Source organism: Paramormyrops kingsleyae, chromosome 6, assembly GCF_048594095.1.
Source record: "Paramormyrops kingsleyae isolate MSU_618 chromosome 6, PKINGS_0.4, whole genome shotgun sequence".
Lineage (NCBI taxonomy): Eukaryota > Metazoa > Chordata > Actinopteri > Osteoglossiformes > Mormyridae > Paramormyrops > Paramormyrops kingsleyae.
Window position 1 is genome coordinate 379,870 of NC_132802.1, and position 26,449 is coordinate 406,318.

The 26,449-nt window shown below is 44.1% G+C and overlaps 1 protein-coding gene across 3 annotated transcripts in view; it reads right to left on the reverse strand.

The window, feature by feature from the left end:
* Nucleotides 1-26,449, reverse strand: part of LOC111836000 (copine-5-like) — a 117,719-nt gene that overhangs the window by 39,915 nt on the left and 51,355 nt on the right. For all 3 annotated transcript variants that reach the window (XM_072713277.1, XM_072713278.1, XM_072713276.1), the window contains 3 exons: nucleotides 15,296-15,359; nucleotides 8,061-8,164; nucleotides 5,987-6,091 (listed from right to left, as the gene is read on the reverse strand). In XM_072713277.1, coding sequence (XP_072569378.1) covers nucleotides 5,987-6,091; nucleotides 8,061-8,164; nucleotides 15,296-15,359 — 273 coding nt within the window. The remainder of the gene's footprint in view (nucleotides 1-5,986; nucleotides 6,092-8,060; nucleotides 8,165-15,295; nucleotides 15,360-26,449) is intronic.

Here is a 26,449-nt window from a genome sequence, read left to right on the forward strand (position 1 = left end):
TCCAAAACTGCAACCTGTAAAGATAACTGCATGAAACCTATTAAATATAAGCGTAGGCTGTGCTACTCTGGCCATGTTAAAGGTTGGGTTTCTTTCATATTAACCTATTCTTGCCCATTAGGTGTAACTAACGTTTCACATAACGTCATTAGTAAAAAAATATTAAACAGCTTATGGGGACGGTATCAGTAATAGTAATAGTGTCCATAGGAACACTTCAAAGTCAAATCTGGCTATGAAAACAAGTGTTTGATGTTGGCTTGTAATGGTGTGTGTTGATATCAAGCATTTCTCTTTTAAAAATTTTTTATTCTCATTTGGTTACAAATCACCTTAAATTACATACTTCATACCCATAATATTTTACTGCTCTGTAATATTCTTATGATATAGACCTCAATTCATTCAGTAAGGCACGTTCATATCAATTAATTGACATGAACTCTCCTTTAACACTATTCTCCAGAAAACAAGCCTCCTGTATGTTATGTGTGATTGATGAGATCCACCTCCCTAACCCCCTCACCCCTGGGACCCAGACTGCATTATTTTTCAAACCCTGGCTCCCAATCATCTCATTCCGCATCAGGAACTGATATGTTCCTTTCGTAGAGCTGATCACAAGATATTTCTTTCACTCATTCTGCAAAATGAGTTATTCTGAAAGAACCCTTCAATACATCAAACTAAAGCTGTTCACAAGTGCCTTAAAGTGTACCTTTAAATGCTTATAACAAGATAAACGTCTCCCAGTCCAACAGAATTTGCATTTATCTACAGTTTATTTATAAAAATCCCCAGCACCTTCTTGCATTACTGATTGTTTAATCAATTTGTCCTCTGCAAAAATGCCCACTTTTTTTACAGATTGTGTTTTACATTTTCAAGCTGATGCTTTGCTCCAAATCAGCTTACTTATTTTCTACTTTATGCTCCTGGATATTTGAATGGGGAAATTCAGATTATATCCCGTATGTCCTGATTCAAAGCCATCGCTTACCATCCTAAATGCCATATTATACTTTATCAATGTACTTATTACATAATACCCACGGTGTTGATATACATTTTGAAATGTGTTATTTTGGTTAAATTGTTTCTAGTGTATTTTGGCCACTACCTTGCTTTAAGAAACTAACAAAAAAAAGAGCGTTTGTACAGCTGTTTTAAAGCACTAGGATATTCAGTTCCTGTTAATTATATGATCCTAGAATAACCTGCCTATCCCTTTATCTATAAGGTAACCCTACCTCCCTGCTGTTTGGCTTCCCCTGTGATTCATCAGGCATACAGATACTTTTTCTTTTTTCACCTTTGGCATGAAACAGTGGCTTATTACTTCCTGATTATTTCTGAGAAACTGCTGAAGTGTCCAATTTCCGCTGGACGGATCACTTCTGTGAATGCAGTTTCTGCTGATTGACATTGATTTATTACATTTGGCATCATCAACGTCTTCCCTAGATAAAGAAACTGCATGTCTACATATTGTCAATGCATTACCCATGCGTCTCCTTCAATATCAATAAATACATGAGGGACTGTCCCCCTACAACAAAAAAAAAATAATACTAAAGGTAAACTGAATCGGTGTAAGTTAGAACTAGACTTTCATCTCGGTTTATCACGTTTCTTAAATTTGTTTACTTTTACATGCTTTTCCAATTTCGTCGTATCTGTCCCGCTACACATTTGACTGTTATTGTCACCAGTTTGAATTGTACAGATGACCGATTGTTTCTGGCAGACTTAGTCTGGAAAGGATGAAATAGGCGCTATGCTGAATTCCCACCAGGATCCCTGCCAAGTCAGGATGGCATGGGACTCTCTTACACAGTACCGCCTGCTGTCATACAAGCCAATCCGGTTTTGTCCGCAGCAGTTTTCTGTTGCAGGGAACCATCAGGGCCAGAGATCAGGCTGTTCTGTCAGTTTAATGCACAATCAGGAAGAATAATACAGAACAATGTTTTGTACAGTGTTTGTAGGAAGTTTTCCACTCAAGAACAGTGCTTTTTGATAAACAATTCTACGACTGTATAACTAGCTTTGTTATATGATTATTGCAATAAAAATCCAAGGCTTTCAGCTGAGATAAGCCCAGTATACAGGCTAGTTAGGCTACTTTTAATTTAGCTCATAATCTACATCTAGCAGGTAGTCCTGTATTGAAGTTTGTCGAATGTTATGCCTTGGGAAAAATTAGCAATGAAGCAACTAATCATTTTAATTAGGATCTGCCCATTACTGTGTCACCACCATACAATCAGCACTGTGTTCCTGAATATGATAGAAAGAAAATAATTCACCCTGATTTGGCCTTGTGCCCCTTCAGCACAGTCCTTGGCCGGTAGAATGTCAAACAATGGCTAAGTCCCTGGGGTACTGGGATTATTAATAAATCCCACTTCTCCTTAACAGAGTCAGAAGTCTCCTCTTAGCTGGATGCAGAAAAGATGTCAAAACATGGGCTATGACAGACACAAAACAATCATGTATATTCCACTAAGTAACATCTGTCCATTTATTATGCAGACTTCAGATCTTCCGAAGATTCTGAAAGGAAAACATAAAGGATAATGTTTAACTAAAGAAAGAGATGTGAGCTTCGGCTCTGGGGATTAGGAGAGGCCATGGGGACTAAATACAGAGGCAGATGCTAAGATGACATGGCCTTTGATGCATAACGGGAAGCAGAAACAGAGAGTTGCCCGTGGCAGGCTTAGACTCACTGCCAGTGAGGCTTGTAATTCCACATGGAGATAAGTGAAACTGGGGGTCTTTGAGGGAGGGGCGGCATTCCAATGATACAGTCTTCCAGTTCTAAAGTTAGCAACTGCTATTTAGCCATCAGCCAGAGAGCTTGAGAAGCCGCCCCCTGCTTCAAGCGAGGCACATTCCTTTTGTAACATGGTCCTTTTAGTGCATTATCCTTGGATGGGTGCACCTTTGCCAGCCCCTGCTGCCCCCCATGTGGGGGCTGGAGAGACATTGAGACAAATCTGAAGCACTCATGCCGACACAGTGGGGCTCACTGAGCACACCGGGAGCCCTCCATATGTAAATACAGGCTGTGGAAGATCTGGGCCCAGCAGTCACTATGTGCTTGACCTCTCCTGGGCACACTGCAAATCGCTGTGCTGATTAGCTGTGATTTAGAAATGTAATGGACACCCTGAGGACAGGACAATTATGGTTACAGAAACCGTTCACTCCTGCCCAACCTGATATCCGCTGTAGGCAACAGTCAAGGACCACAGCAAAAAAAATTATAAAACTTTGGGAAACAAACTCCAGAGTTGAACACTGAATGTCAGTGACTCGCCCTGATCATTCGGTGTACTTTTACCATGTACATACAGTCCAACCACTAGCCATACCCGACTGACACTCACACTAGGAGTTACCACATACCCTGACTGTGAACCTCCAAACCAAACTAACATAAGTTCTGATTGTACTCTGCACCCACCTTGGAAACCACATGTCACGGCACCCTAACTATATTAGGACCACTACGTAAGCACAATCCACACCGCTGCTGGCTTTCTGCCCTCTTGGCATCTGTCACACCATGTTAGCCAGACAGATTGGACCTTGACCACTGACCTAGCTCAGAGGGGCAATGTGTTGTGACAGGGAGACGACCCTCAGCCAGTCTGTGACGTGGAACAGGCCTTGGGATGCAGCACAGTGCTGCTGTCTGCACAGAGACACAGGACGGTGGGTGGGGGGGGGGGAGGGTTCTAGTGTTAAACTGGGTTCCAGGTTCCAATCCCAAGACGAACCTACAGGAACTGCACTGGTGAAACGCACAGCTGTGAATGTTCATGATATAACTAGTGACGCACCGATAAGGAAATTTCTGGCCGATAGCAGATTATTTTGAAAACTGACACCAATACCGATGGTTTGGGAGGTTCTGCTTAAATAAGTTTTAAGGGACCCAAATAAATTGTAAAAAATTAATAAATTGTATTCCAAAAATATAAAAAAAACATTTCATTTCTGGTAAGAAAACACCAACTCTGGCATACAACAACAGCCCCAGAGAACTGTATTTTATAACTGTATGCAACTGTACGTATCACCCCCCGTCTGGTCTCACTCCACCCATATCACTCCCCCTGTCTGGTCTCACCCCACCCATATCATCCCCGTTTCTGTTCTCACCCCACCCATATCACCCCCGGGGTCTGTTCTAACTCCACCCATATCACCCCCGGGGTCTGTTCTAACTCCACCCATATCACCCGCATGTCTGTTCTCACCCCACCCATATCATCCCCGTTTCTGTTCTCACCCCACCCATATAACCCTCATGTCTGTTCTCACCCCACCCATATCACCCCCGGGGTCTGTTCTAACTCCACCCATATCACCCGCATGTCTGTTCTCACCCCACCCATATCACCCCATGTCTGTTCTCACTCCATTCATATCACCCTCGTGTCTCTTTTCACTCTACCCACATCACCCCTCATGTCTGTTATATCACCCCCCATGTCTGTTCTCACCTCACCCATATCAATCTCCAAGTTCATTTTTCAAGATGGCAGTTGTATTCTGTTTCAGAGGCAGGGTAATTGCATAACTAAATGAAATTGTGTGCAAAGTCCATCCCAAAGTACCGCAGTACCAAAAAAGTACCCCAGCTGGTTTGGTACTTTGGAGCCAATGGAAAAGCGGAAGCATTAAAAATTCTGTATGAAATGTACGGTACCTGGTGCCATGGAAAACGCCCTAATTACATGCTCATGGTTCACATTTGTCCATCCATCCCCCAAACTGAGGAGGCCCTATTTTATCTCCACAAGTACTGTGTGCTCTCTCTTATCTATGGAAGATGAGGGCCACTTGGACAGCAGAGGTGTAAGACTGCCCAGGTTAGCTAACAAATGGCCAAGATTGTTACAGTTATGGCTTAAAAGTCACGAAAGGCTGGGGTAATACCCATACAGTCACTGAGACAGGCTGGGGTAATACCCATACACTCACTGAGACAGGCTGGGGTAATACCCATACAGTCACTGAGACAGGCTGGGTAATATCCATAGTCACTGAGACAGGCTGGGGTAATACCCATACACTCACTGAGACAGGCTGGGGTAATATCCATAGTCACTGAGACAGGCTGGGGTAATACCCATACACTCACTGAGACAGGCTGGGGTAATATCCATAGTCACTGAGACAGGCTGGGGTAATACCCATACAGTCACAGACAGGCTGGGGTAATACCCATACAGTCACTGTGACAGGCTGGGGTAATACCCATACAGTCACTGAGACAGGCTGGGGTAATACCCATACAGTCACTGAGACAGGCTGGGGTAATACCCATACAGTCACTGAGACAGGCTGGGTAATATCCATAGTCACTGAGACAGGCTGGGTAAGACCCATACAGTCACTGAGATACCAAATGTCCCCCACAATGTAATAAAAACCTCTTTTGACATTGTGGGGATCATTTGTTAGGTCCCAACAAAGATCTGTGAATGCAATCAAAAAAAGTGAAAAATGTCAAAAGTCTCGTATCTTGTTTAGTCACTTATGGTTAAGGTTAGGGCTGGGTAGGGGTTAAAGTCGTCATGTTGTGATTAGAGTTTTCCCCCTACAAAGATATAATTACAAACGTGTGTACGTGTGTGTGTGGTGATGCAGTGCAGCAGACCATACCGGGCAGGTCAGGTCAGGAATTACTTAAGTGAAAATCAGGCTTTTTAAATGTATAAAAAATGATGAAATTGAATGAGACCCATCCAATTACAAACCACACAAGAAGAAAACTGCATACAGTTTATGCCATTATCTCATACATAACTGTATTTTATATACATATATAATAAATGGATAAGGAGATGGACTGTACAGTACTTTAACCAGCTTTATTGAGTTAACGATTGTGACATTCCACTGTTACTATGTAAATCACTCTGGAAAAACAAAATGGAAACTGCAAACAGAAAAATTGTAACAGTACCTTTCATAGTCACCATTGCAGAGCGCCCGCACCGGGATGGAGAACGGCTGCCACACTGGATTCAGTGTGGTCTTCACCACCTCTGTCTTATGGCAGATGGTGAACCTGTATACAGAAAGCATGGTCATGGTGACACAATGCTAAGTCACAGACGGTGATCCTGTATACACAAAGCATAGTGTTGGTGACACGGCTCTAAGTCACAGACAGTGATCCTGTACACAGAAAGCGTGGTCACAGTGACACAGTGCTAAGTCACAGACGGTGATCCTGTATACACAAAGCATCGTGTTGGTGACACGGCTCTAAGTCGCAGACAGTGATCCTGTACACAGAAAGCATGGTCACAGTGACAGTGCTAAGTCACAGACGGTGATCCTGTATACACAAAGCATAGTTTTGGTGACACGGCTCTAAGTCACAGACAGTGATCCTGTACACAGAAAGCATGGTCACAGTGACACAGTGCTAAGTCACAGACAGTGAACCTATATACAGAAAGCATGGTTGCAGTGACATAGCACTAAGCTACAGATGGTGAACCTGTATACAGAAAGCATGGTCACAGTGACACAGTGCTAAGTCACAGATGGTGAACCTGTATACAGAAAGCATGGTTGCAGTGACACAGCACTAAGCTACAGATGGTGAACCTGTATACAGAAAGCATGGTCACAGTGACAGTGCTAAGTCACAGACGGTGATCCTGTATACACAAAGCATAGTTTTGGTGACACGGCTCTAAGTCACAGACAGTGATCCTGTACACAGAAAGCATGGTCACAGTGACACAGTGCTAAGTCACAGACAGTGAACCTATATACAGAAAGCTTGGTTGCAGTGACATAGCACTAAGCTACAGATGGTGAACCTGTATACAGAAAGCATGGTCACAGTGACACAGTGCTAAGTCACAGATGGTGAACCTGTATACAGAAAGCATGGTTGCAGTGACACAGCACTAAGCTACAGATGGTGAACCTGTATACAGAAAGCATGGTCACAGTGACACAGTGCTAAGTCACAGATGGTGAACCTGTATACAGAAAGCATGGTTGCAGTGACACAGCACTAAGCTACAGATGGTGAACCTATATATAGAAAACATGGTCGCAGTGACAGTGCTAAGTCACAGACAGCCATTAAAACATGCTGAAGATTATCTGATATGGCACATAGAGCCTCTTTATGGAAGCATAAGGCACAAGCCAGGAAATACAAACACGTGTCTTTGGACTGTGGGAGAAAATCAGCAAACCCAGAGTAAACACAAAAAAACATGGGGAGCAGCACAGACACAAAGCCGGGACAACCCACACCGCTGAAGGCGTGAGGTTACAGAGCCTCTGAGCCACATTGCAACCTGGCTGTCAGGGAAATCCAGCACAAACACAGGCAAAATGGATGAACTAGAGGCACTGTCATGTTGAATGCAAGAGCTGTCTCTATCTCCATGTCAGAACCCTGAAAACAAGGCGGGGGCTGATATTTTCTGAGGCTTGACATCTCAGCAGGGCTGTGTGAGGGCTGTGTGATACAGGTAGCAGGAAGTGACATATGGGCAGAGGTGGAGCCAGCAGCCAGCCTGCGGTCACTTTCACAAGACACGCAATCCCAGGTCACACAAGGTCACTGGCTGGAGGCCAGCATCGCGGCTGCGATCACAGAGAGGGCCACAGGTGCTTGCATAGACACATTCCGCTATGCCGCTACTGCAATGCCCATAACTGGAAGGTAGTACATTAAGGTGCAAGCTGTTTGCATTCTTGAGAAAGAACAAAGAAAGTTATACGGTTATTTTGGGAAAACTAAAAAAAAAAATTGAGTCACATTTGAAATGACCAAATAATGATATTATAAATACTATGTGGGTGTTTCTGTCTTTGCGTTTCAGTCCCTGACATGTGCCCATCTCCCACATGATCACATGTGACACGAGTGACCAAATAATAATACAAATATTATGTCCCCTGTGGGTGTATCTGTGTCTGTGTGTCAGATGTGTGCACATCTGCCATGTGTCTCCTGCCTCCCTCACATCCTCACATCTCACTCTTGCCACCGTCTGACTCACGTTCCATCCTCATTGCTCCTGTAGAACACCATGAATGGATCCGACTTGCCGAAAAAGTCCTTCTTATCCAGCTTGTTGGCACAGAACTGCATGGTGGCACAGTCCTGCAGGGTGGGGGGGTGTATGAGGGGACAGAAAGGGGATTATCCCTGCAGCTTCCATATATATCATCACTGGGGATAAAAAAAAATAAAAAAACAGAAAAACAGAATGAAGAAGCAGTGCAGGCATCAGGCAGGACTGAGCGAATAATGTAAGGGGCGGCCCAGAAACCCACGTATTGTCCTCTCTGATTTTCTTTTTTAAAGCTCCGTGAAACTGGATAGAAACATTGTGCAAATTATGGACCTACTTGCCTCTCAGTGAGACGTCAAGCTCCTGACTGTCACTGCTTGGACCTTTTAAAAGTGGCAGAAAGTGACAGCGGACTTTTTAAGAAAGCGGTTAGAATCGAACGACTCGTCCCTAATTTTAAAACAGCCCACACTCAATGTACTTCTGATTTAATCACATGTAATCAAGTGCTGCTATATTAGGGAAACGCTGTCAATGAAGCCTTGATTCTAATGGTTACACTTGTCCTATCCTGCAGTCTGCCACAGACGCAGTACAAGCCGCTCTTCGCAGCAGAATTCCATAAAGCTGAAATGCCTGCAGCAGCTCTTTGGAGACATACTGGCGACTGCTGAGGTCTCTGGAGGGAACCAATTTCCCCTTCTGGAAGCTGGGAGAACGTGAATACCTCCAAAGACCCATACCTCACAGGCTTAGGATCCCATCTGAAAGTATGGCCCATTTTTGTCTACAATGAGGGTACAGGGTCCATGTTTTTCACCCCAAGGACATTTGGATCTGCAATGTGAGGCCATTTCCAAACCTTTGGGACAGCCAGGTATTGCTGTCAGCAAATGCAATGACGCAGATAACGGCGACAGCTGTGGGCATGGATAAGAACCAAAATCAGCAAAGGGGGGAAAAACAAAGGCAGCCCCCACCCCGGGAACAGATCTCAGCACTCAGAATGCCTTTCTGACACCTCACTGGGTCTCCAGTCACTTCAGTAGCAGAGATGAGGGCATCAGGCACATCAGAGGCCAGGTTTGCCTGGCAGTCTGACACTCTGGGTGGGGATGCCGCTGTTTTACGCTACAGAGAGGCAGAGAACCGCAACATCTGGATTTCAAAATTAGAGCTGGGTTTAGAAACTTTGGATAAACAGTAAGCAGTTTAAGGACTTTGAAGTAAAACGCGTCTGGAGTTTGGACATAACAATGGCTTAAAGACTAACATCCACCCTACTGGATAAATTCACTCCTTTTAATTGGACTTAATTTTTTTTTTTATGTTCAGTTAAGCTCAGGACTAATAATGTAACAGATAAATCAATAGAAAAAAACCCAAAATAAAGGGGATTGCTTGACCCTGGGCTAAGAGAAAAAATTGACTTAGGACTTGTGAAGGGATTTCACCATGGCCACTAATGCCACTGACAGGTCTCACTAACTGTACTTTAAAAGCATCATTATTACAAGTAATGCACTAAGTGCAGCAACAGTTGTGTAGAAAGGACATTTGGACAAGTGTGAACTTGTAAGACTTTCCAGTCATGTTACACACATAAATCAGGCTCCTTTTCACAGCTTGGTTGGCAAACGCATTAAAAAAAAGAAATGAAAAGGTTAATTTGACTATATAGCACTTACTGAATCATGCACTTCAGATATTTTGGGCAGATAATAAAAAGCTTAAAGCAAACCTCACCGTGGATAACAAGAAAGGGAGAATAGGAGCCCCCAAAGCTGCTCTTTAAACCCAGAGTTCACAAACAGTACCCACAAGGAGTGAGGGGGGGCAATTCTGTTACAAACTGCGATTTTTCAAGGCGGCGATTTTAATATTGCTGTGAGAGTTAAACAAAAAACGATTTCTAGACATCAATTTAAACATAGGTTACTGAAGCTATGTCACTCACATTTTGTACTGCTAATATATAAAAACCCATCTCTTTTCTTTTGGCTTTCGATCCCTTGTGCGATGTTGATTTTAGTTTATTTTATTTGATGGTATATCATCTTATTTTGTATATGCGCTTATTTTATGAACTATTTACCTAATTCTAATTGTTTCATTGTAAATTCTCTGTATAGCACTTTGGTCCTGTGTGGTTGTTTTAAAGTGCTTTATAAATAAAGGTGGTATGGTATGGTATATTTGCGCATGGCCTGATTTTATGGGACTGACATGTGCAAGGCTGGCATGGTGCTGTTATGAATGAGTAAGTGTGTGCAGAGACTTTTCCTGCACCATCTCAATTTAAAGCCACAACTAACCGGTAGTGTGTGAAATGTAAACTTTCACTGACATCTCTATAACTCTTCCCTGAACACTAAGAACAGTTTCTAAACAAACTGAACTATTTACACCTTTTTTAAACTCCTCCCTCAGGTTGCACATCACCCTATGACTTGACACATACACACACACACACACGTGTCACCACACTCACTGCCAGTCGGAGCCCTTTTCACACTACAGGATTTGGAGTTCCATATATTTAGTCTGCTAAGTACAGTATCTGACGGGCATCTGCGATCATCAGCGATCGTCCAGTCGCGTCTTTGAACTGATAGCGCTCAAGCATCAATCTGTCTCCAACCTGGGACTTTGCTAGTAACTGCTAACAACTTTCGGCAAGTGGAAAACTGGGGCTAAAATTGTGCAGTATGAACTAAGCATTAGTCTTATTTTTTAGCCTGGACTGAATTTCCTGGCAAAAGCACACACTCAGATGATGTCGTCTAAGATGAGTTAGCGTGTTATAGGCGTTTCCAGAAATATATCTGGAACATAACTCAGCCAACAGACATTCTTAGTCTTATGAACTACTCTGTAATATGGGCATCATTTATTGGGAAGCCAAAATGTTCCCAATCCAGGGGTGTAGTAGGGGCATGGATACCTTGGAAGATTCAGGGGGCCCAGCACTTTACCGGGAGCCTTGAGTACAGTACATTAAATTATTGTGCAATGCGAGGGGCACAAGGTGACATTTTGTCAGGGGGCCCAGAATTTCTAGCTACACCCCCGTCCCAAACTACTGATTTAAATCATGTGTTATGGTCTTTGAGCTCTCTAGCACTAGCTGTAACCAACTCAAAACCACAATTACCATAATGTCTTCCAAGGTGAACATTCATTTGTGAATTTGTTTCACCCGTGTCAAGAAATTCATTTGTTTCATTGTGCATTCCAAACGGAATTTCAGCAAAATCTGTAAAAAAAAATTGTGATACATATTGAATTGGCAAATATATAACAATATAATAACTACCATTGTGACCATTGTCACTTTTCCTCTTGCATTTCTAAGGCAGACATCACTTTGCTGGGAATCTGGTGCTCTCTGTTTTCCTCAGTGCATCCTCCTGAAATTAACTTCCAACTATTGAAATAAGTTTTCTAAAATCCAAAAAGGAAAATCAAAGTGCTGTCTCAAGTTTTCCACATTAGCTCACCCACATTGCTATCATCAGTATTTCTGTCTAATGAATTAATTGCTCCGTACTCAAATCACATACGATAGGCCAGGATTAACTTCTGTTGCTTAGTACGCATGTCACAAATGACAGACTGGGATTAATTTTTGTTGCTCCATACTCATGTCACATATATGTGATATGAGCTGGGGGTTAAGAGCCTTGCTCAAGGCCCCGCAGTAACAGACAAGCATGTTTGCTGAAATGTGAATGTGTGTCATTTTGTGAAATCCTAGAACATGCACTAAGTTTACAAAACATTAGGCATGTCTGTTCGTTACTTAAAATAAACTGACAAGGTAAAGTCTGATGAAAGCTGGGTTTTTCAAGTTTGACAGCATCTATATATGGAATGTACCACCTCTCGAAATCAACTGCACACAAATGTCTGCGTGGGAGACTGGAGTCAGCATGGAACACTCCTGGTGCCTTGCTGAGTCCATGCTGACAAACCGAGATTGTTCTCTGGAGAATAGGGGGTGAAATGCCGTATTAGGGAGGTGCACCTGAAGCACTGACACTCCGTGTACATGCCTGTTCGTATGGCATAAATAAAGATATTTATTGGTTGCTTTAGTGGATATTCTGAGGCAGGTCAGTGAACCCAGCTTTCCCACCATTCCCAGCAGAAGAAGAGATCCACAATCCCTGTGGACCCAGGAGAGGCAGGAGGCCACTGCAAGGTCACTGCCACTGGATTCTCTGTGATTCACCCTAGTGGTTTAAAATCCATTGACTCCATGAGACCAACATTTGAGATGGGAGTAGCATACAAACAGGAAACGGAGGGGAGAATGTGGGAGGAGTTTCCCATATTAAGGAACCAACCAACACCTGCTGCTTTAATGTTAGGAGGAACAAAGCCATGAATAGCTGCAGGCTGACAATGACGAGGCATTGGGGCAATTAGACAGGCCAGGACAAGCAGCTGCTGAATATTCAGCGAAACCTCCACGTGTCTTTGTGAGACAATGATGAAAGGCTACCGACACCTTCGTGTGCAAAACACGGAGAGGGGCAACAAAGCAGCTGAAATGTCTGCCTTTGATGCAGCGGAGGGGCCGCATCCACAGGCCAGTCACAGAGCGACAATGCATTTGTCATTGTAATGAGGAGGACTGCAGCACAACACCTGACAACATGACACCCAGCACTGCTACACTTGGCAATGTGACACCTTGCAATACGACACCCTGCAAGGCTACACACAGCAACACTACACTCTTCTATGCGACATCCGGCAACACAAAACCCTACAATACTACACCCAGCCATGCGATACCCAGCAATGCAATACCCTGCAATGTTACACCAGGCAACACAACACCCGGCAACGCGAGATTCGCCAACAGGACACCCTGCAACACTACACCCATCAATGTGAAACTCGGCAACACGACACCCTGAAATACTACACCCAGCAATGCGATACCCTGCAATGCTACACCTGGCAACACAACACCCTGCAATACTATACCCTGCAATACTACACCCAGCAATGCAACACCTGGCAACACAACATCCTGCAATACTACACCCAGCAATGCAACACCTGGCAACACAACACCCTGCAATGCGAAACTTGGCAATACGACACCCTGAAATGCTACTCCTAGTAACATGACACCCAGGTACTGCACACGACACCTTGCGACACTACACCTGGCAACACAACACCCTGCAATGCGAAACTTGGCAATACGACACCCTGAAATGCTACTCCCAATAACATGACACCCAGGTACACGACACCTTGCGACACTACACCTGGAAATACTGCCGTATCCCGAGCCTCCAGCTAAGCAGCTCAGGCAATAGGATCCTCCATCTCATGCAGACTATTGAAGGACCTCATTCTATCGCATACAAACTGTCATGACAATTGACTGAACCATTTACCGTCACCCTTGTCATTCATAAAGTTCTATTAGTGTGACAAGTTCAGAGAATTAGGCTTAAGGCTATGATGAAAGGGGACCCCACATCCACAAAGAGAGGTCTGCTTGAGACATTTGGATATCCAGGCAGATGATTACTAAAAAGACTTTGCAGAATGGTAACTGTAATTTTTCTAAAGCAAGTTTTCAGTGTACATTTAAAAAATGGAGAAATCAGAAGTAGTGTTCTGGCAATCATGGCTTTACGATTTGCTTGTTTTATTTATAAAGTACCCTTGGATTTGTATGTTGCTCATTTAGCATTTCAGACACATCCCAATTGTTCCTATAAAATCGGCCTGCTCAATCCTCCAATCCACATGTCCGATGAATTTGCTATCTGTCATAAAGAACCATTTGTTTTACCTCAGCTATCTGAACGGGCAGCCTTCAGGTCACATACAGCAAGCCTTTAGCATTACTGAAACTATGCTATGCTAGCTGCTAGCCTCGCTTCTGCTTCACACGGAAATGTCCTCGAGAAATTTGGAATGGTCAGCAGCAAAATATACCAAGGGCGCCCCCTTGCTGATGCCAGTCCATCCCTGCTCAGCACATCCCTCCCTCCCAGTGGGCAGCTATCTGGGGGAGAATATTAAAAGGTCCAGGGGTCCCCTTCTCCTCTGAGCCAGTTCCCGTGGTTCGGTGCTGGCTCTGACTAACGAGCACCGTTAATGCCCAACAGATTACAGCCCCATTCAAATAATCATAGTGGCTGCTTGGGGAATAGCCCAGAAAGGCCTGAGTCTCTGCCAGGCCAGCAGTGTGTCAGTGTTTGTGAACACACACACACACGCAAATGTACGCACACCCAGGCACACATACGTACACACACATATGTACACCCAAGCACACATACGTACACACGTACACACACACACGTACGTACGCACACCCAGGCACACATATGTACACACACATATGTACACCCAAGCACACAAACGTACACACACATATGTACACCCGAGCACACAAACGTACTGTACACACACACACACACACACACACACACACACACACACACGTACGTACGCACACCCAAGCACACAAACGTACACACACATATGTACACCCAAGCACACAAACGTACACACACATATGTACACCTAAGCACACATACGTACACACACACACACACACACACACGTACATACGCACACCCAGGCACACATACGTACACACATACACACACACACGTACACACATACACACACACACACATACGTACGTACACCCAGGCACACATATGTACACACACATATGTACACCCAAGCACACATACGTACACACGTACACACACACACATACGTACACGTACACACACACACACACACACACACACACACATACGTACATACACCCAGGCACACATATGTACACACACATATGTACACCCAAGCACACATACGTACACACACACACACACACACACACACACACGTACGCACACCCAGGCACACATACAGGCGCGCACATGCACACACATACCATTTGGCTCTGTTTCTTATAGACACACAAGCACATAAACATTCATATTTTAGTTTATAATATATGCATTACTTGTACATTGTGAAAAAAACAAAACAAATTGACAGACTCCCTAACACCAAAAAAATACACTTTCCTGCAAATTATGAAAATTTGCATGGGGAACAAGAAGGGCTTCTGCCCCACAGACACACACGTGCGCACACACACTCAAACAGATACACACACACACGCACACACAAATAGATATACACACACGGTACATGATACTCACTCTGCAGTTGTCCAGCTCTTCTGCTGTGAGGATGATGGTGCCACACTTCTTCCCAGGAATACCTCTGAAAGGCAAATCACCACATTAGCAGAGTACAGAAGACCTCTTACTGTCAGAGCTTTTGATTATATCCGGCCAAAATAGTACAGCTGTTATCCACAATCCTCTGTTGTCCTGCCGTTATAAACCCCCGCCTGGGAAATGGTGAAATCATTACAAGCAGAAGAAGTCATGACCTTTGACTTAGAACTCGCCCCCACTGATTCCATCTGCTACAACAACCTGTACCGAGTCAACACAATGAATCTGCTTATCCAGGTCTTAATGCAACCACAAATTCCAGGTAGGATATACAGTATTCCTGCTGGGATGCCAAAGACTCCCGTTTCAAGAGTATAGCCAAATACATCAAATTCTATATTTCCTGAAGTCTATATAAGTTTAAACTTAATTACATCCACTGGCTGCAAGAAAAAAAAGGTGACATGGTATGATGGGAACTACCTTCATCTCTGCTTGGCCAAATATCCACAATCAGAAAGATCTTCTTCCCAAAAATAAATGAGATCCTTTTCCCACCATGCAGCCTGCCGCCTGGCCCCCCCACTCAATGAGGCCATCGCAAATCAGCAACACATCTGAGGTGTAATCATCCACATAGTATATGTATAAACCAGGACACTATTCAGCTGTAGTACCAGGTACAGTTTAAAACTGAAATACACATATACATACACAAATATACATTATATATATGCACACGCACATACATACTGTACATACGCTACAGGTCAGAGGTTTGGGCCCACCCTCCACCCTCCGGTTTTTTTAAAAATATCCGATACACTGCTTTTCGAACTTATTACAAGACAATATTTGAAATGCTTAAAACAAATGTAACTGACAGGTTTTGAAGTGTGATGTGACAATTTACTGTAACTGTTACTGCGTTGTAAGTGCAGTTTAATGAATGTGAGTGCCTAAGTATGAAGTTTCATCAAAATAACCACCTCTTGCCTTCATCACAGCAGAACAGATTCACAGAATCATTTCCAGCAATTTTTGGAAAAACCTCAGGTCTAAATCCTCCCTGCACTGTTTCAAGCATGAAAACCAACAAACCACTTATGCAAGGTACAAGGTGCCAGCATAGAACATAAGAATATAAGAACATAAGAAATTTACAAAGGAGAGGAGGCCATTCGGCCCATCAAGCTCGTTTGGGGAGAACTTAACTAATAGCTCACAGTTGTTAAAATCTTATCTACAGTAGCTCTGATTTAAAGGAACCCAGGGTTTTAGCTTCCGCTATACTTATGGCCACGAGTTCTAGTATTTAAACTAATATTGAAGTAGCCATTTGACTGAACAGCATCCAGACCCGTTAGAATCTTATAGACCTGGATCATGTCCCCCCTTAGTCTCCTTTGCTCAAGGCTAAACAGATTCAGCTCAGCTAACCTCTCCTCATAAGACATTCCTCTAAGACCAGGAATCATTCTCGTAGCCCTACGTTGCACCTTTTCTAAGGCAACAATGTCCTTCTTAAGGAATGATGACCAACAAGAGTGCAATGCTGGTCTTGACAATTAACTGCAAATTCGAATCATGAGTTTAAGTGTTTGACTAGGTGGCCCTAACAAAGACGCCAGGAGATGGAAAATATTGGTTGACCCTCTGTTATTTTTCAGCTATATTTCACATAAGCAAAATTCAAGGAGTAAACCACAGCACTCTCCTGGGCCTCAATCAGAATGGCAAATTTCAACACCGGAGCTCAGCTGTTTCCTTAGGGACCTGAAACACGGGACTAGCAGAGAGAAAAATGCTCCTCAAGCTCGTCAGCATAAGCTTGGTATAAGTAGGTCATCACTGTATAAATTTGCTCAGTATTATCAAAAAGCGGCATTTACAGCTAGATTTCTTTTCTATTTGGCACATTACATTTGTTACAGATTCATTACTTATTTAGACAAGCATCCCATTCTGGGTCTTCCCCAGACCTCTGCCCTGCATTTCAGTGGGCAGCCTCCAGGCTCACTGTAGCACTACACTGGATACATTTTTATCCAGTTTTTAAGATGATGGATTTGTTGTATGCTATTGGATTATTAATTTTGGTCAAACTGACTTGACAGGTCAGTGCAAAGAAATTAGTGTATATCATTTGACACATTTATATTTGAGAATTTAAAAATAATGAAGAACAGGAGAATTTTGGAAGAACTAGAACACTCCCAAGACCTGAAGATGCAGTATTTCAGTACGACACTGGCTCCTGAATTACCGCAAAGAATCAGCCGGGAACAAGAAAGTACATCCATCCATCCATCTATCCATCCACCTGCTTTAAAACATGGTGTTTTCCTGATTTTGACTTGCACCAAGGTCACGGTGGGTTGGGGTGGTGTAAGTGTGCGGTGCCTGGGCTCCTTGCTCTTGTCAAATGCTGAAGATGCCTGAGCCTGTGCACAGTCCCCAACCCAAAGAGCCCCTGCCACCATAACTGGTATCAGTTCTTAAGTTCCAAGGTTACCAGGGTAACTGGCGAAAGTTGTTTTTAATCTTTAGCGTAACAAACCAGGCTAGTTCTGTTTTCCTACACTAGTGAAGACACCACGTGAGCACTCAGTTCCCTCTATGCCTGGTGCTAGGTACTTAATTACCCTCCCCAGCCAGTGTGTGATGCTGTAGGCACAAGACAATGGCACACTATCATATGTACAGTAAGGACCAATGGACAGGCCACTGCTGCCTTGACTTGAGATGATCAAACCAACGGGACTGGATCTTTTGCAATCTGCAGCCAACCTGAGTAATATTTTTCTCAGTGAAGGCATTCTTGAAGGTCAGTAGCCCAGTCCACCCCCTGAGACACCAGGGAGGCAGGGGGAGCCATGGAGGGGAGCCAGGTGGAGCTATGGAGGGGAGCCAGGCGGAACCAGGGAGGGGAGGCAGGGGGAGCTATGGAGGGGAGCCAGGCGGAGCCAGGGAGGGGAGGCAGGGGGAGCTATGGAGGGGAGCCAGGCGGAGCCAGGGAGGGGAGGCAGGCGGAGCCAGGGAGGGGAGGCAGGGAGAGCCAGGGATGGGAGGCAGGGAGAGCCACGGAGGGGAGGCCGGGAGAGCCAGGGAGGGGAGGCAGGGAGAGCCAGGGAGGGGAGCCAGGCGGAGCCACGGAGGGGAGGCAGGGAGAGCCACGGAGGGGAGGCAGGGAGAGCCACGGACGGGAGACAGGGAGAGCCACGGACGGGAGGCAGGGAGAGCCAGGGAAGGGAGGCAGGGAGAGCCAGGGAGGGGAGCCAGGCGGGGCCACGGAAGGGAGGCAGGGAGAGACAGGGAGGGGAGGCAGGGAGAGAGAGAGGGGGGGGAGGCAGTGAGAGCCAGGGAGGGGAGGCAGGGAGAGCCACGGAGGGGAGGCAGGGAGAGCCACGGAGGGGAGGCAGGGAGAGCCACGGAGGGGAGGCAGGGAGAGTCACGGGAGGGGAGGCAGGGAGAGTCACGGGAGGGGAGGCAGGGAGAGAGAGAGGGGAGGGGAGGCAGGGAGAGAGAGAGGGGAGGGGAGGCAGGGAGAGAGTGAGGGGGGGGAGGCAGGGAGAGAGAGAGGGGGGGGAGGCAGGGAGAGAGAGAGGGGGGGGAGGCAGGGAGAGAGAGGGGGGGGAGGCAGGGAGAGAGAGAGGGGGGGGAGGCAGGGAGAGCCACAGAAGGGAGGCAGGGAGAGCCAGGGAGGGGAGGCAGGGAGAGCCACGGAGGGGAGGCAGGGAGAGCCAGGGAGGGGAGGCAGGGAGAGCCAGGGAGGGGAGGCAGGGAGAGCCACGGAGGGGAGGCAGGGAGAGCCACAGAAGGGAGGCAGGGAGAGCCACGGAGGGGAGGCAGGGAGAGCCAGGGAGGGGAGGCAGGGAGAGAGAGAGGGGGGGGAGGCTGGGAGAGAGAGAGGGGGGGGAGGCAGGGAGAGACAGGGAGGGGAGGCAGGGAGAGACAGGGAGGGGAGGCAGGGAGAGACAGGGAGGGGAGGCAGGGAGGGGAGGCAGGGAGGAGAGGCAGCAACGGCTTCCTCAACCCCTGGCACATTAGAAGCAGCTGATGAATAATTCAGTGACGTGATGAAATTCTTGGTTGGCTCTTTATTAACCTTCACAAGGATCACTGCAGCCACACATGTCCTTTAGAACAGTGTGCAAAAAGTCAAAAAGATCAAAATCGTGGAGTGTTTACAAGCCATCTTGCACCATCACCAACAAAGCAACTCACTTACACTTTACAACAGTTATCATTGTTGTTTTCCAAATGTTAATTGTCATTTGAGAAATGCTCCAAGGCAATTGAGAAAAACTGTAAATACTGCTGCCCTTAACTTGAAAAATGCTGACACTGAGAAGAATTATTTACATAGCCCACATTTCTCTGGAGAACCATCTCCCTCAGCTACTCTTTTCAAGAACAAGTTTGTTCCCTCTTGTCATGTGTTATGGCCTGGGTGCTGTGTACTGCTCACTGCGGCTTGGATGGCAGGCACACTGCACCAGCATGCTCCTCTCTGTGGGCTCTGCATTGGCTGCTATTAGGTACTGTATACTTCACTGACAGCACTATAGAACACTGCGCTCCTCACTATGTACCTGTAAAACTCTGCACAGCTATGTCATCACTTTAACCACAATAAACCACAGTGAACAATGTCAGGGGAACATTATCAGACCTTCAAAGCGCCACTGTTTTCTCATTGACCTGCATCTGTTTTCTCATTGACCTGCATCATTAGCTATAAAATGGAAATGGAAATGTCCTTACACTGTGTAAAATTTCACCCATTCACTCAGATAACTAAACCTCTCAGGTTAAGTGATTAATCAGAGGTGACCACAGGAGCGAAACTGCAGTGGAAGTTCAGTTTTTAAGGTCTGGATGAAATGTGGCCTGTTTTCCTACTTTCTATGCTGGGTCTGGGTCCATAGCAAAAACCATTGATATACTAACATTCTTCTAAAATGCTGATACCATCCATCCTTCCAGATTTGCCATTTATGTCTGCTTACTTTTGATACTGCACTCCAAAGGAGTAATATGCTCCAGGATATTTAGCAAGTTCTGAAACAATGTTAAATGCATAAATCCAGAGTTACTTTGTCAGAAACTGAGAAGCAGCCAGAATAAGCCTCAGTCTTCCCACCACATGGCCTGTGAAGGACGGGGGAGGGGCATAGGCTAGCTAAGATGCCATGTACCTGGAGCACAGTGTATCTGGGGAAATAAGCCAGAGCCAACATGGAGGACAGACTTTCTGAGCAACAGGGTCATGGTCTACCTGCCACCCAAACCAGCTGCTTACTCTTATTTCATCCCTGTGCAGAAGCAGCAGCCAATCTGGGGTTCAGCAGAGCCACCGTGGGTCAGCAGCTGAACAGGCAGGGACTGTCTCAGTGCCGAATGGCCTCTGAAGATGTGGTTGGGCAGCCAAACAGGAGGACGTGCCAGAGAAAGGCCCTGCAGGTTCCTCCCACACTGGGGAGTCGCCCCGTGTCCCTGTGGGCAGTGAGTGGAGCACAAGAAATTTAACTGCCCTTCAGAGAGCCTCAAAGAAAACAAACAATTGGAAACTGTAATGAGCAAGGAATAATTCTGCATACTGATCACAGGAGAAAGCTGGAGAGCACAAGGCCGATTTCTGTTCTTTGTAGCTCACAGCTCTCTGACAGTAGATTGCACGGGCAGTTCAATTTTAAAATATGCATAAGGAAAGATGTATTTAGGGCAAAAAAACTCCCTCAAGTTTTGCGATGAAAGTAAAAGTGATGCAAGTGACGTACTTCTCAGCAGGACGTGGAGAGAGCTGCCATTCTTCCCAAAACATCAGCGCGCAATTTACAGGACTGCATCACTGGGCCATATGTTGCAGGTTGAAGTCTTAGCATTAATGCAGGTGCTGTATCAGGCCTTTAGCCTGAGTTGGTTTGATAAACTCCTAGCAGTCAAAATGTGTGCAAATTGCTCTATGTAAAAATTTAGCAAAAGAAGAAAGGGCATCCTCTATCAGGATATGTCCCTGCTGGTGTTAATCTGTATCTATATGCTTGGGCATCTCTTTTTGTTTCTCAGTGACTTCCATCTAAAATAACATTTTTCTGTTGTTTAGGATAAATGCATTTTTTTCTTTTTTTGTCATGATACTCTCTCCACTTTTTGCCTTTCTTGCATTTGTCCTAAAGACAGGGAACAGGGACTAAAATAAAGTTCAGCTCCATTGCTGACCTCCCCAGGTCATGTGGTTCTCCAAGCAAAGGCTGTCTTGTCAAACTTATCTATGTTGCACTTCTGAAAACTAGTGTTCCCTGGGCTTGCTGCTCTCTTGTTCCCCATTTCACTCACAGCCTGTGAGGGTCCCCTCGACGCACATGTAGAATATGGTGGAGAACTGCCTGAATTTTGTGGAGGGTGATGCACTGCAATCAAAGAGGCTGACACTAGATAAACCGCCAAACACCATAACGCTGAGGAACTCAAAGGCCTCTAGGGATCAAATTGCAAAACTAGGACAGAGCGGTTGCACATGATAGATGCCACATACTACTGAATACTTGGCAACAAAGTAACTCCATAGTAACTGTGACCAGGAGATACTTGTGTCTAGAATTTAAATGGGTAAAGGTCATGATGCAATGTCACTGCAAGTGTAAATGTCCACTTAAATCCTTATGCCTTCTGCTGTGAACATGATTGTGTGAGAGCTGGCTTCAGTGATTCCGAGCAAACATCTGCCTTGCTGGGCCTGGCCAGGCAGCCGGGCAGGAGCAAAGCTGCAGCTACAATCTAAAGCAATAAGGATCAAAGCTGCAGCCACAATCTAAAGCAATAAGGAGCAAAGCTGCAGCTACAATCTAAAGCAATAAGGAGCAAAGCTGCAGCTACAATCTAAAGCAATAAGGAGCAAAGCTGCAGCTACAATCTAAAGCAATAAGGAGAAAAGCTGCAGCTACAATCTAAAACAATAAAAAATCAACAGGAGCTCAAATGCTGCGAGCATCAGTAAATCCGTATCGTAAAATTAAATTTCATGCACATTGGCACATTACGGCCTTTTAAAGGAGCGGGCTCGCACTGGTATGTCATTATTTTTTTGTGATGCTGACACCCAGAAACAATTGCAGAAAAACACAAAATGCTTCTTTTTAGCCTTAATCCAACTATTTATTTTGTACTCTGTCACATTGCCACCTAGTAGGGTTTGAATTTTGAGTAGGAAACTTTCCCCCTTTTTCTCAGTTTGTAGTGGTTTTCAAAAATGAGTTAAATTATTTCCAGAGTACCTGAACTCACACCAAATTTGGTCTGTCCCCAATTTTAATAATAATAATAATAATTTTCAACACACCCTTTCTGATTGTGGTGAGATATTTGTACATTTAAGGGTATTAGGATTAAACTTTGATGGGAAAAAATAATTTAAAAACTTGAATATAAATATAAATAAAACTATATATAGAATACTGGTCGGCCACACCATCCTGTTAAAGCACCAACCCCTCAAAAAGTCTATGCATGTCTCTGCCATTATAGTTTGTCCCGATTGCTTTGGAGCATTTCTCAAATGGCAATTAACATTTGCAAAACAACAAGTGTGAGATACGAGTTAATTGTTTTTGGTAAGTTGCATGCTTTTACAGCTAAACCATAGTGCTGTGCTATATGCATGAACTGTTTTTAGAAATGCTCTTATAGTCTTGAGAATGATAAGCATGTTTCATGAAATGTGCCAAAGCAATCGTATTATCATTATTATTATTATGGCTCCACAGCACATAAGAAGAACATAAGAAATTTACAAATGAGAGGGGGCCATTCGGCCCATCAAGCTCGTTTGGGGAGAACTTAACTAATAGCTCAGAGATGTTAAAATCTTATCTAGCTCTGATTTAAAGAAACCCAGGGTTTTAGCTTCCGCTACACTAGCAGGAAGACTATTCCATACTCTAACTACACGTTGTGTAAAGAAGTGCTTCCTCAAATTCATTTTAAAATGTTCTCCCGCTAATTTCCACTTATGGCCACGAGTTCTAGTATTTAAACTAATATTGAAATAGCCATTTGGCTGAACAGCATCCAGACCTTTTAGAATCTTCTATACCTGGATCATGTCCCCCCTTAGACTCCTTTGTTTGAGGCTGAACAGATTCAGCTCAGCTAACCTCTCCTCATAAGACATTCCTCTACGACCAGGAATCATTCTCGTAGCCCTACACTGCACCCTTTCCAAAGCAGCAATGTCCTTCTTAAGGTATGGTGACCAAACCTACACACAATATTCTAGGTGGGGTCTTACCAGGGAATTATATAATCGTAGCATCACGCACCCAACATCCTATTGGCCTTTTTTATTGCTTCCCCACACTGGGGAGAGTACGACATGGAAGCATCAACATATAAACCAAGATCTTTCTCATAATCAGCTACCTTTATTTCAGTGGAACCCATAAAATATCTGTACTTTATATTTCTGCTCCCTGCATGGATTCCCTTACATTTATCTACGTTAAATTTAATCTGCCAGGTATCAGCCCAGTCGCTAATTAAATCAAGATCCCGTTGTAGCCTCTCTGCTGCTAGATCAGTACCTGCTACACCACCCACCTTGGTGTTGTCTGCAAATTTAACCAGTTTACTGAATGTATTGGTGTCGATATCATTAATGTAAATTAGGAACAATAGTTTAGTTCCTAAAATCCCTGCAGCTTTGAGCTTTAGCAAGAGGCGTTTGTGGGGGACATCATCAAAGACCTTCTGGAAACCTAAGTAGATCACATCGTAGACCTTTTTGTGATCTGTTTCTCTTGTAGCTTCCTCAGAAAACTCAAGTAGATTAGTTAAACAGGACCTACCTCTCCTAAATCCATGTTGGCTATCCCTCAGAATGTTATTTGAATCCAGGTAATCTACCATTTTCACTTGGATTATAGCTTCCATTAATTTTCCAGTTATGCAAGTCAAACTGATCGGCCTATAGTTTGCTGGATTACTTCTATCCCCTTTTTTGATTATGAACATCAGTCCTCAGAGTTGCCCGGTGGTAAAATGCCAGCCGCTAAACTCATAAGCTTCACTGAACAGCCACTGCATCCTTACGCACCATTGGAGGAGCAGCAGATGAACTGACAGCAGCTGGTGTTCCCACAACAGATCCCACTGGCACTGATGATCCCACAACAGATCCCACTTGCCCTTTGACTTCTCGTATCATGCTGGCATCTCTCAGATTTCATGTGAAAATCGATGGCCTTAATCCTCGTTACACCCGGTTTTAGACTCGAGGAAACTCTCAAGCTGTTCTCTTTTGAATTTGCATTTTCCTATTTTTGCTGGCCTGCTTCCCACTACTTCAACAATAAATATGTGAAGTAAAGCTAGAGGACCAGGGCAGAAGATGAGTAAAAATGCAAGAAATCTAAGGAACATGTATCCCCCCCAGAAAGTGAATAAATTAAACAAATTGACATGATAATGGCCAATGTTCTGGACCCAGTAAATGGCTGGGGATTCTGTTCTGTATGAGAACAGATTTTCTTCTGAAATGAGTTATCCTTCATGAGGGAGGCCAGGATTCATCTGACTGTGATGGTATTTAAAGAACACTTTGTGCATGAGCCCACCCTCTCTTCTCTGTTCTCTCGCTCTCTGCAGTTTCTTTCACTGCTCTTTGGGAGTGACAGCAAACAAGCAGAAGTTCCATTTCAAGTGGACTCAGTCGCAGGCCCACGGATTTGCGATTCGTGCCCATGAGGCCCAACAGTGTTTTTGAGTTGTCAAGTCAAGCCAGTCATTCCTGGATGAGTTGTGGTGAGGAGTCATAACTTCTCATCTTTTATATCAAATAATGTAAGCACTTGCTTCTATTAAAATATTTTTTTCATGGTTTTCCTTATTTGTGTATTTTCAAAAGTGCCACTAATTTCTCTGCTTTGACATTTCATGAAACATACTTAACATTCTCAAAACTAAGAGCATTTCTCAAATCAGTTCATGCATATAGTACACCGCTATGGTTTAGCTGCAAAAACCTGCAACTTACCCAAAACAATTAGCTCATGTCCCTAAAGTAAATAATTCCACCAATGAAACAGTCAGTGCCACCAAAATGAGAACTACAATCAGCATCGGTTTAACTCAATCTGCTATAAGACCTGTGATGTGTCTGTACAAACAAGCCCTAAAAGTCTTGGACCAAAAACCGATAAAGTGGCACCACAGTAAAATACAGGAGAAGTACAATCTCCTAAGTTTTGACAATTTTATAAACTTCTTTTTTATAAAACTGACATTCAAATGCCTCAATGGCCTTGTCCCAGAGTTGGTGAGCAGAATGATTGTAAAAGCCAGCAGCACAGGAGCTGCAACAAGAGGAGCAGCAAATGGAGACTTTAAACCAGCAAAATACAAAACATCATTTGGTCAATCCTCGTTCTCATTTAAAGGACCTCAGATCTGGAATAATTTACCATCAGCAATAAAACTGTTAACAAATGTTAGGATCTTTAACTCTCAGGTGAAAAAATGGCTGAAACAAAAGCAAATCTGTGAACACTGATGTTTGATATTAGTTATATTACTTAATTTATACTAATTTCTTGAATGTGTGTGTGTATGAATGTGTGTGCGTGTGTGTGTGTGCGTCTCGATAATTGCTGTTATTGTCTGTTCTTAAAAGTCCAACCAAGGACTAGGTTTGCAAATTAGCCTTTGGCTAGAAAACCTCCGTACAAAACAATGGTTGCATTGTTTACATATGTAACATTGTCTTTTGTGTTGTCCTTGCTCAATAAATCCAATAAATAAATAAAAACCATAAGAGCCAAAAGGCTTAGATATTGTCAAAATGTCAGTGTAAGTATGCTCCAGAGCGTCACAATTCTGAACGTAGTCATTTCCCACTTTCGCATTGTCACTAACTGCTCATTCTACTTTAGCAAACTGATACTTATTCATGTCAAAGACACCAGTTTCAACATTGCAACATTACAGTATGTACAGGTCACTGGCAAGAGGAAGCACTTATATGCTCATGTAACTTATGCAGATCTCACGACACAATACAAAAGTCACACAGCAAAATGGCAACACAAGAACATCAAAAACAAAATGGCAACAAAATCATGTACTGTGGCAACC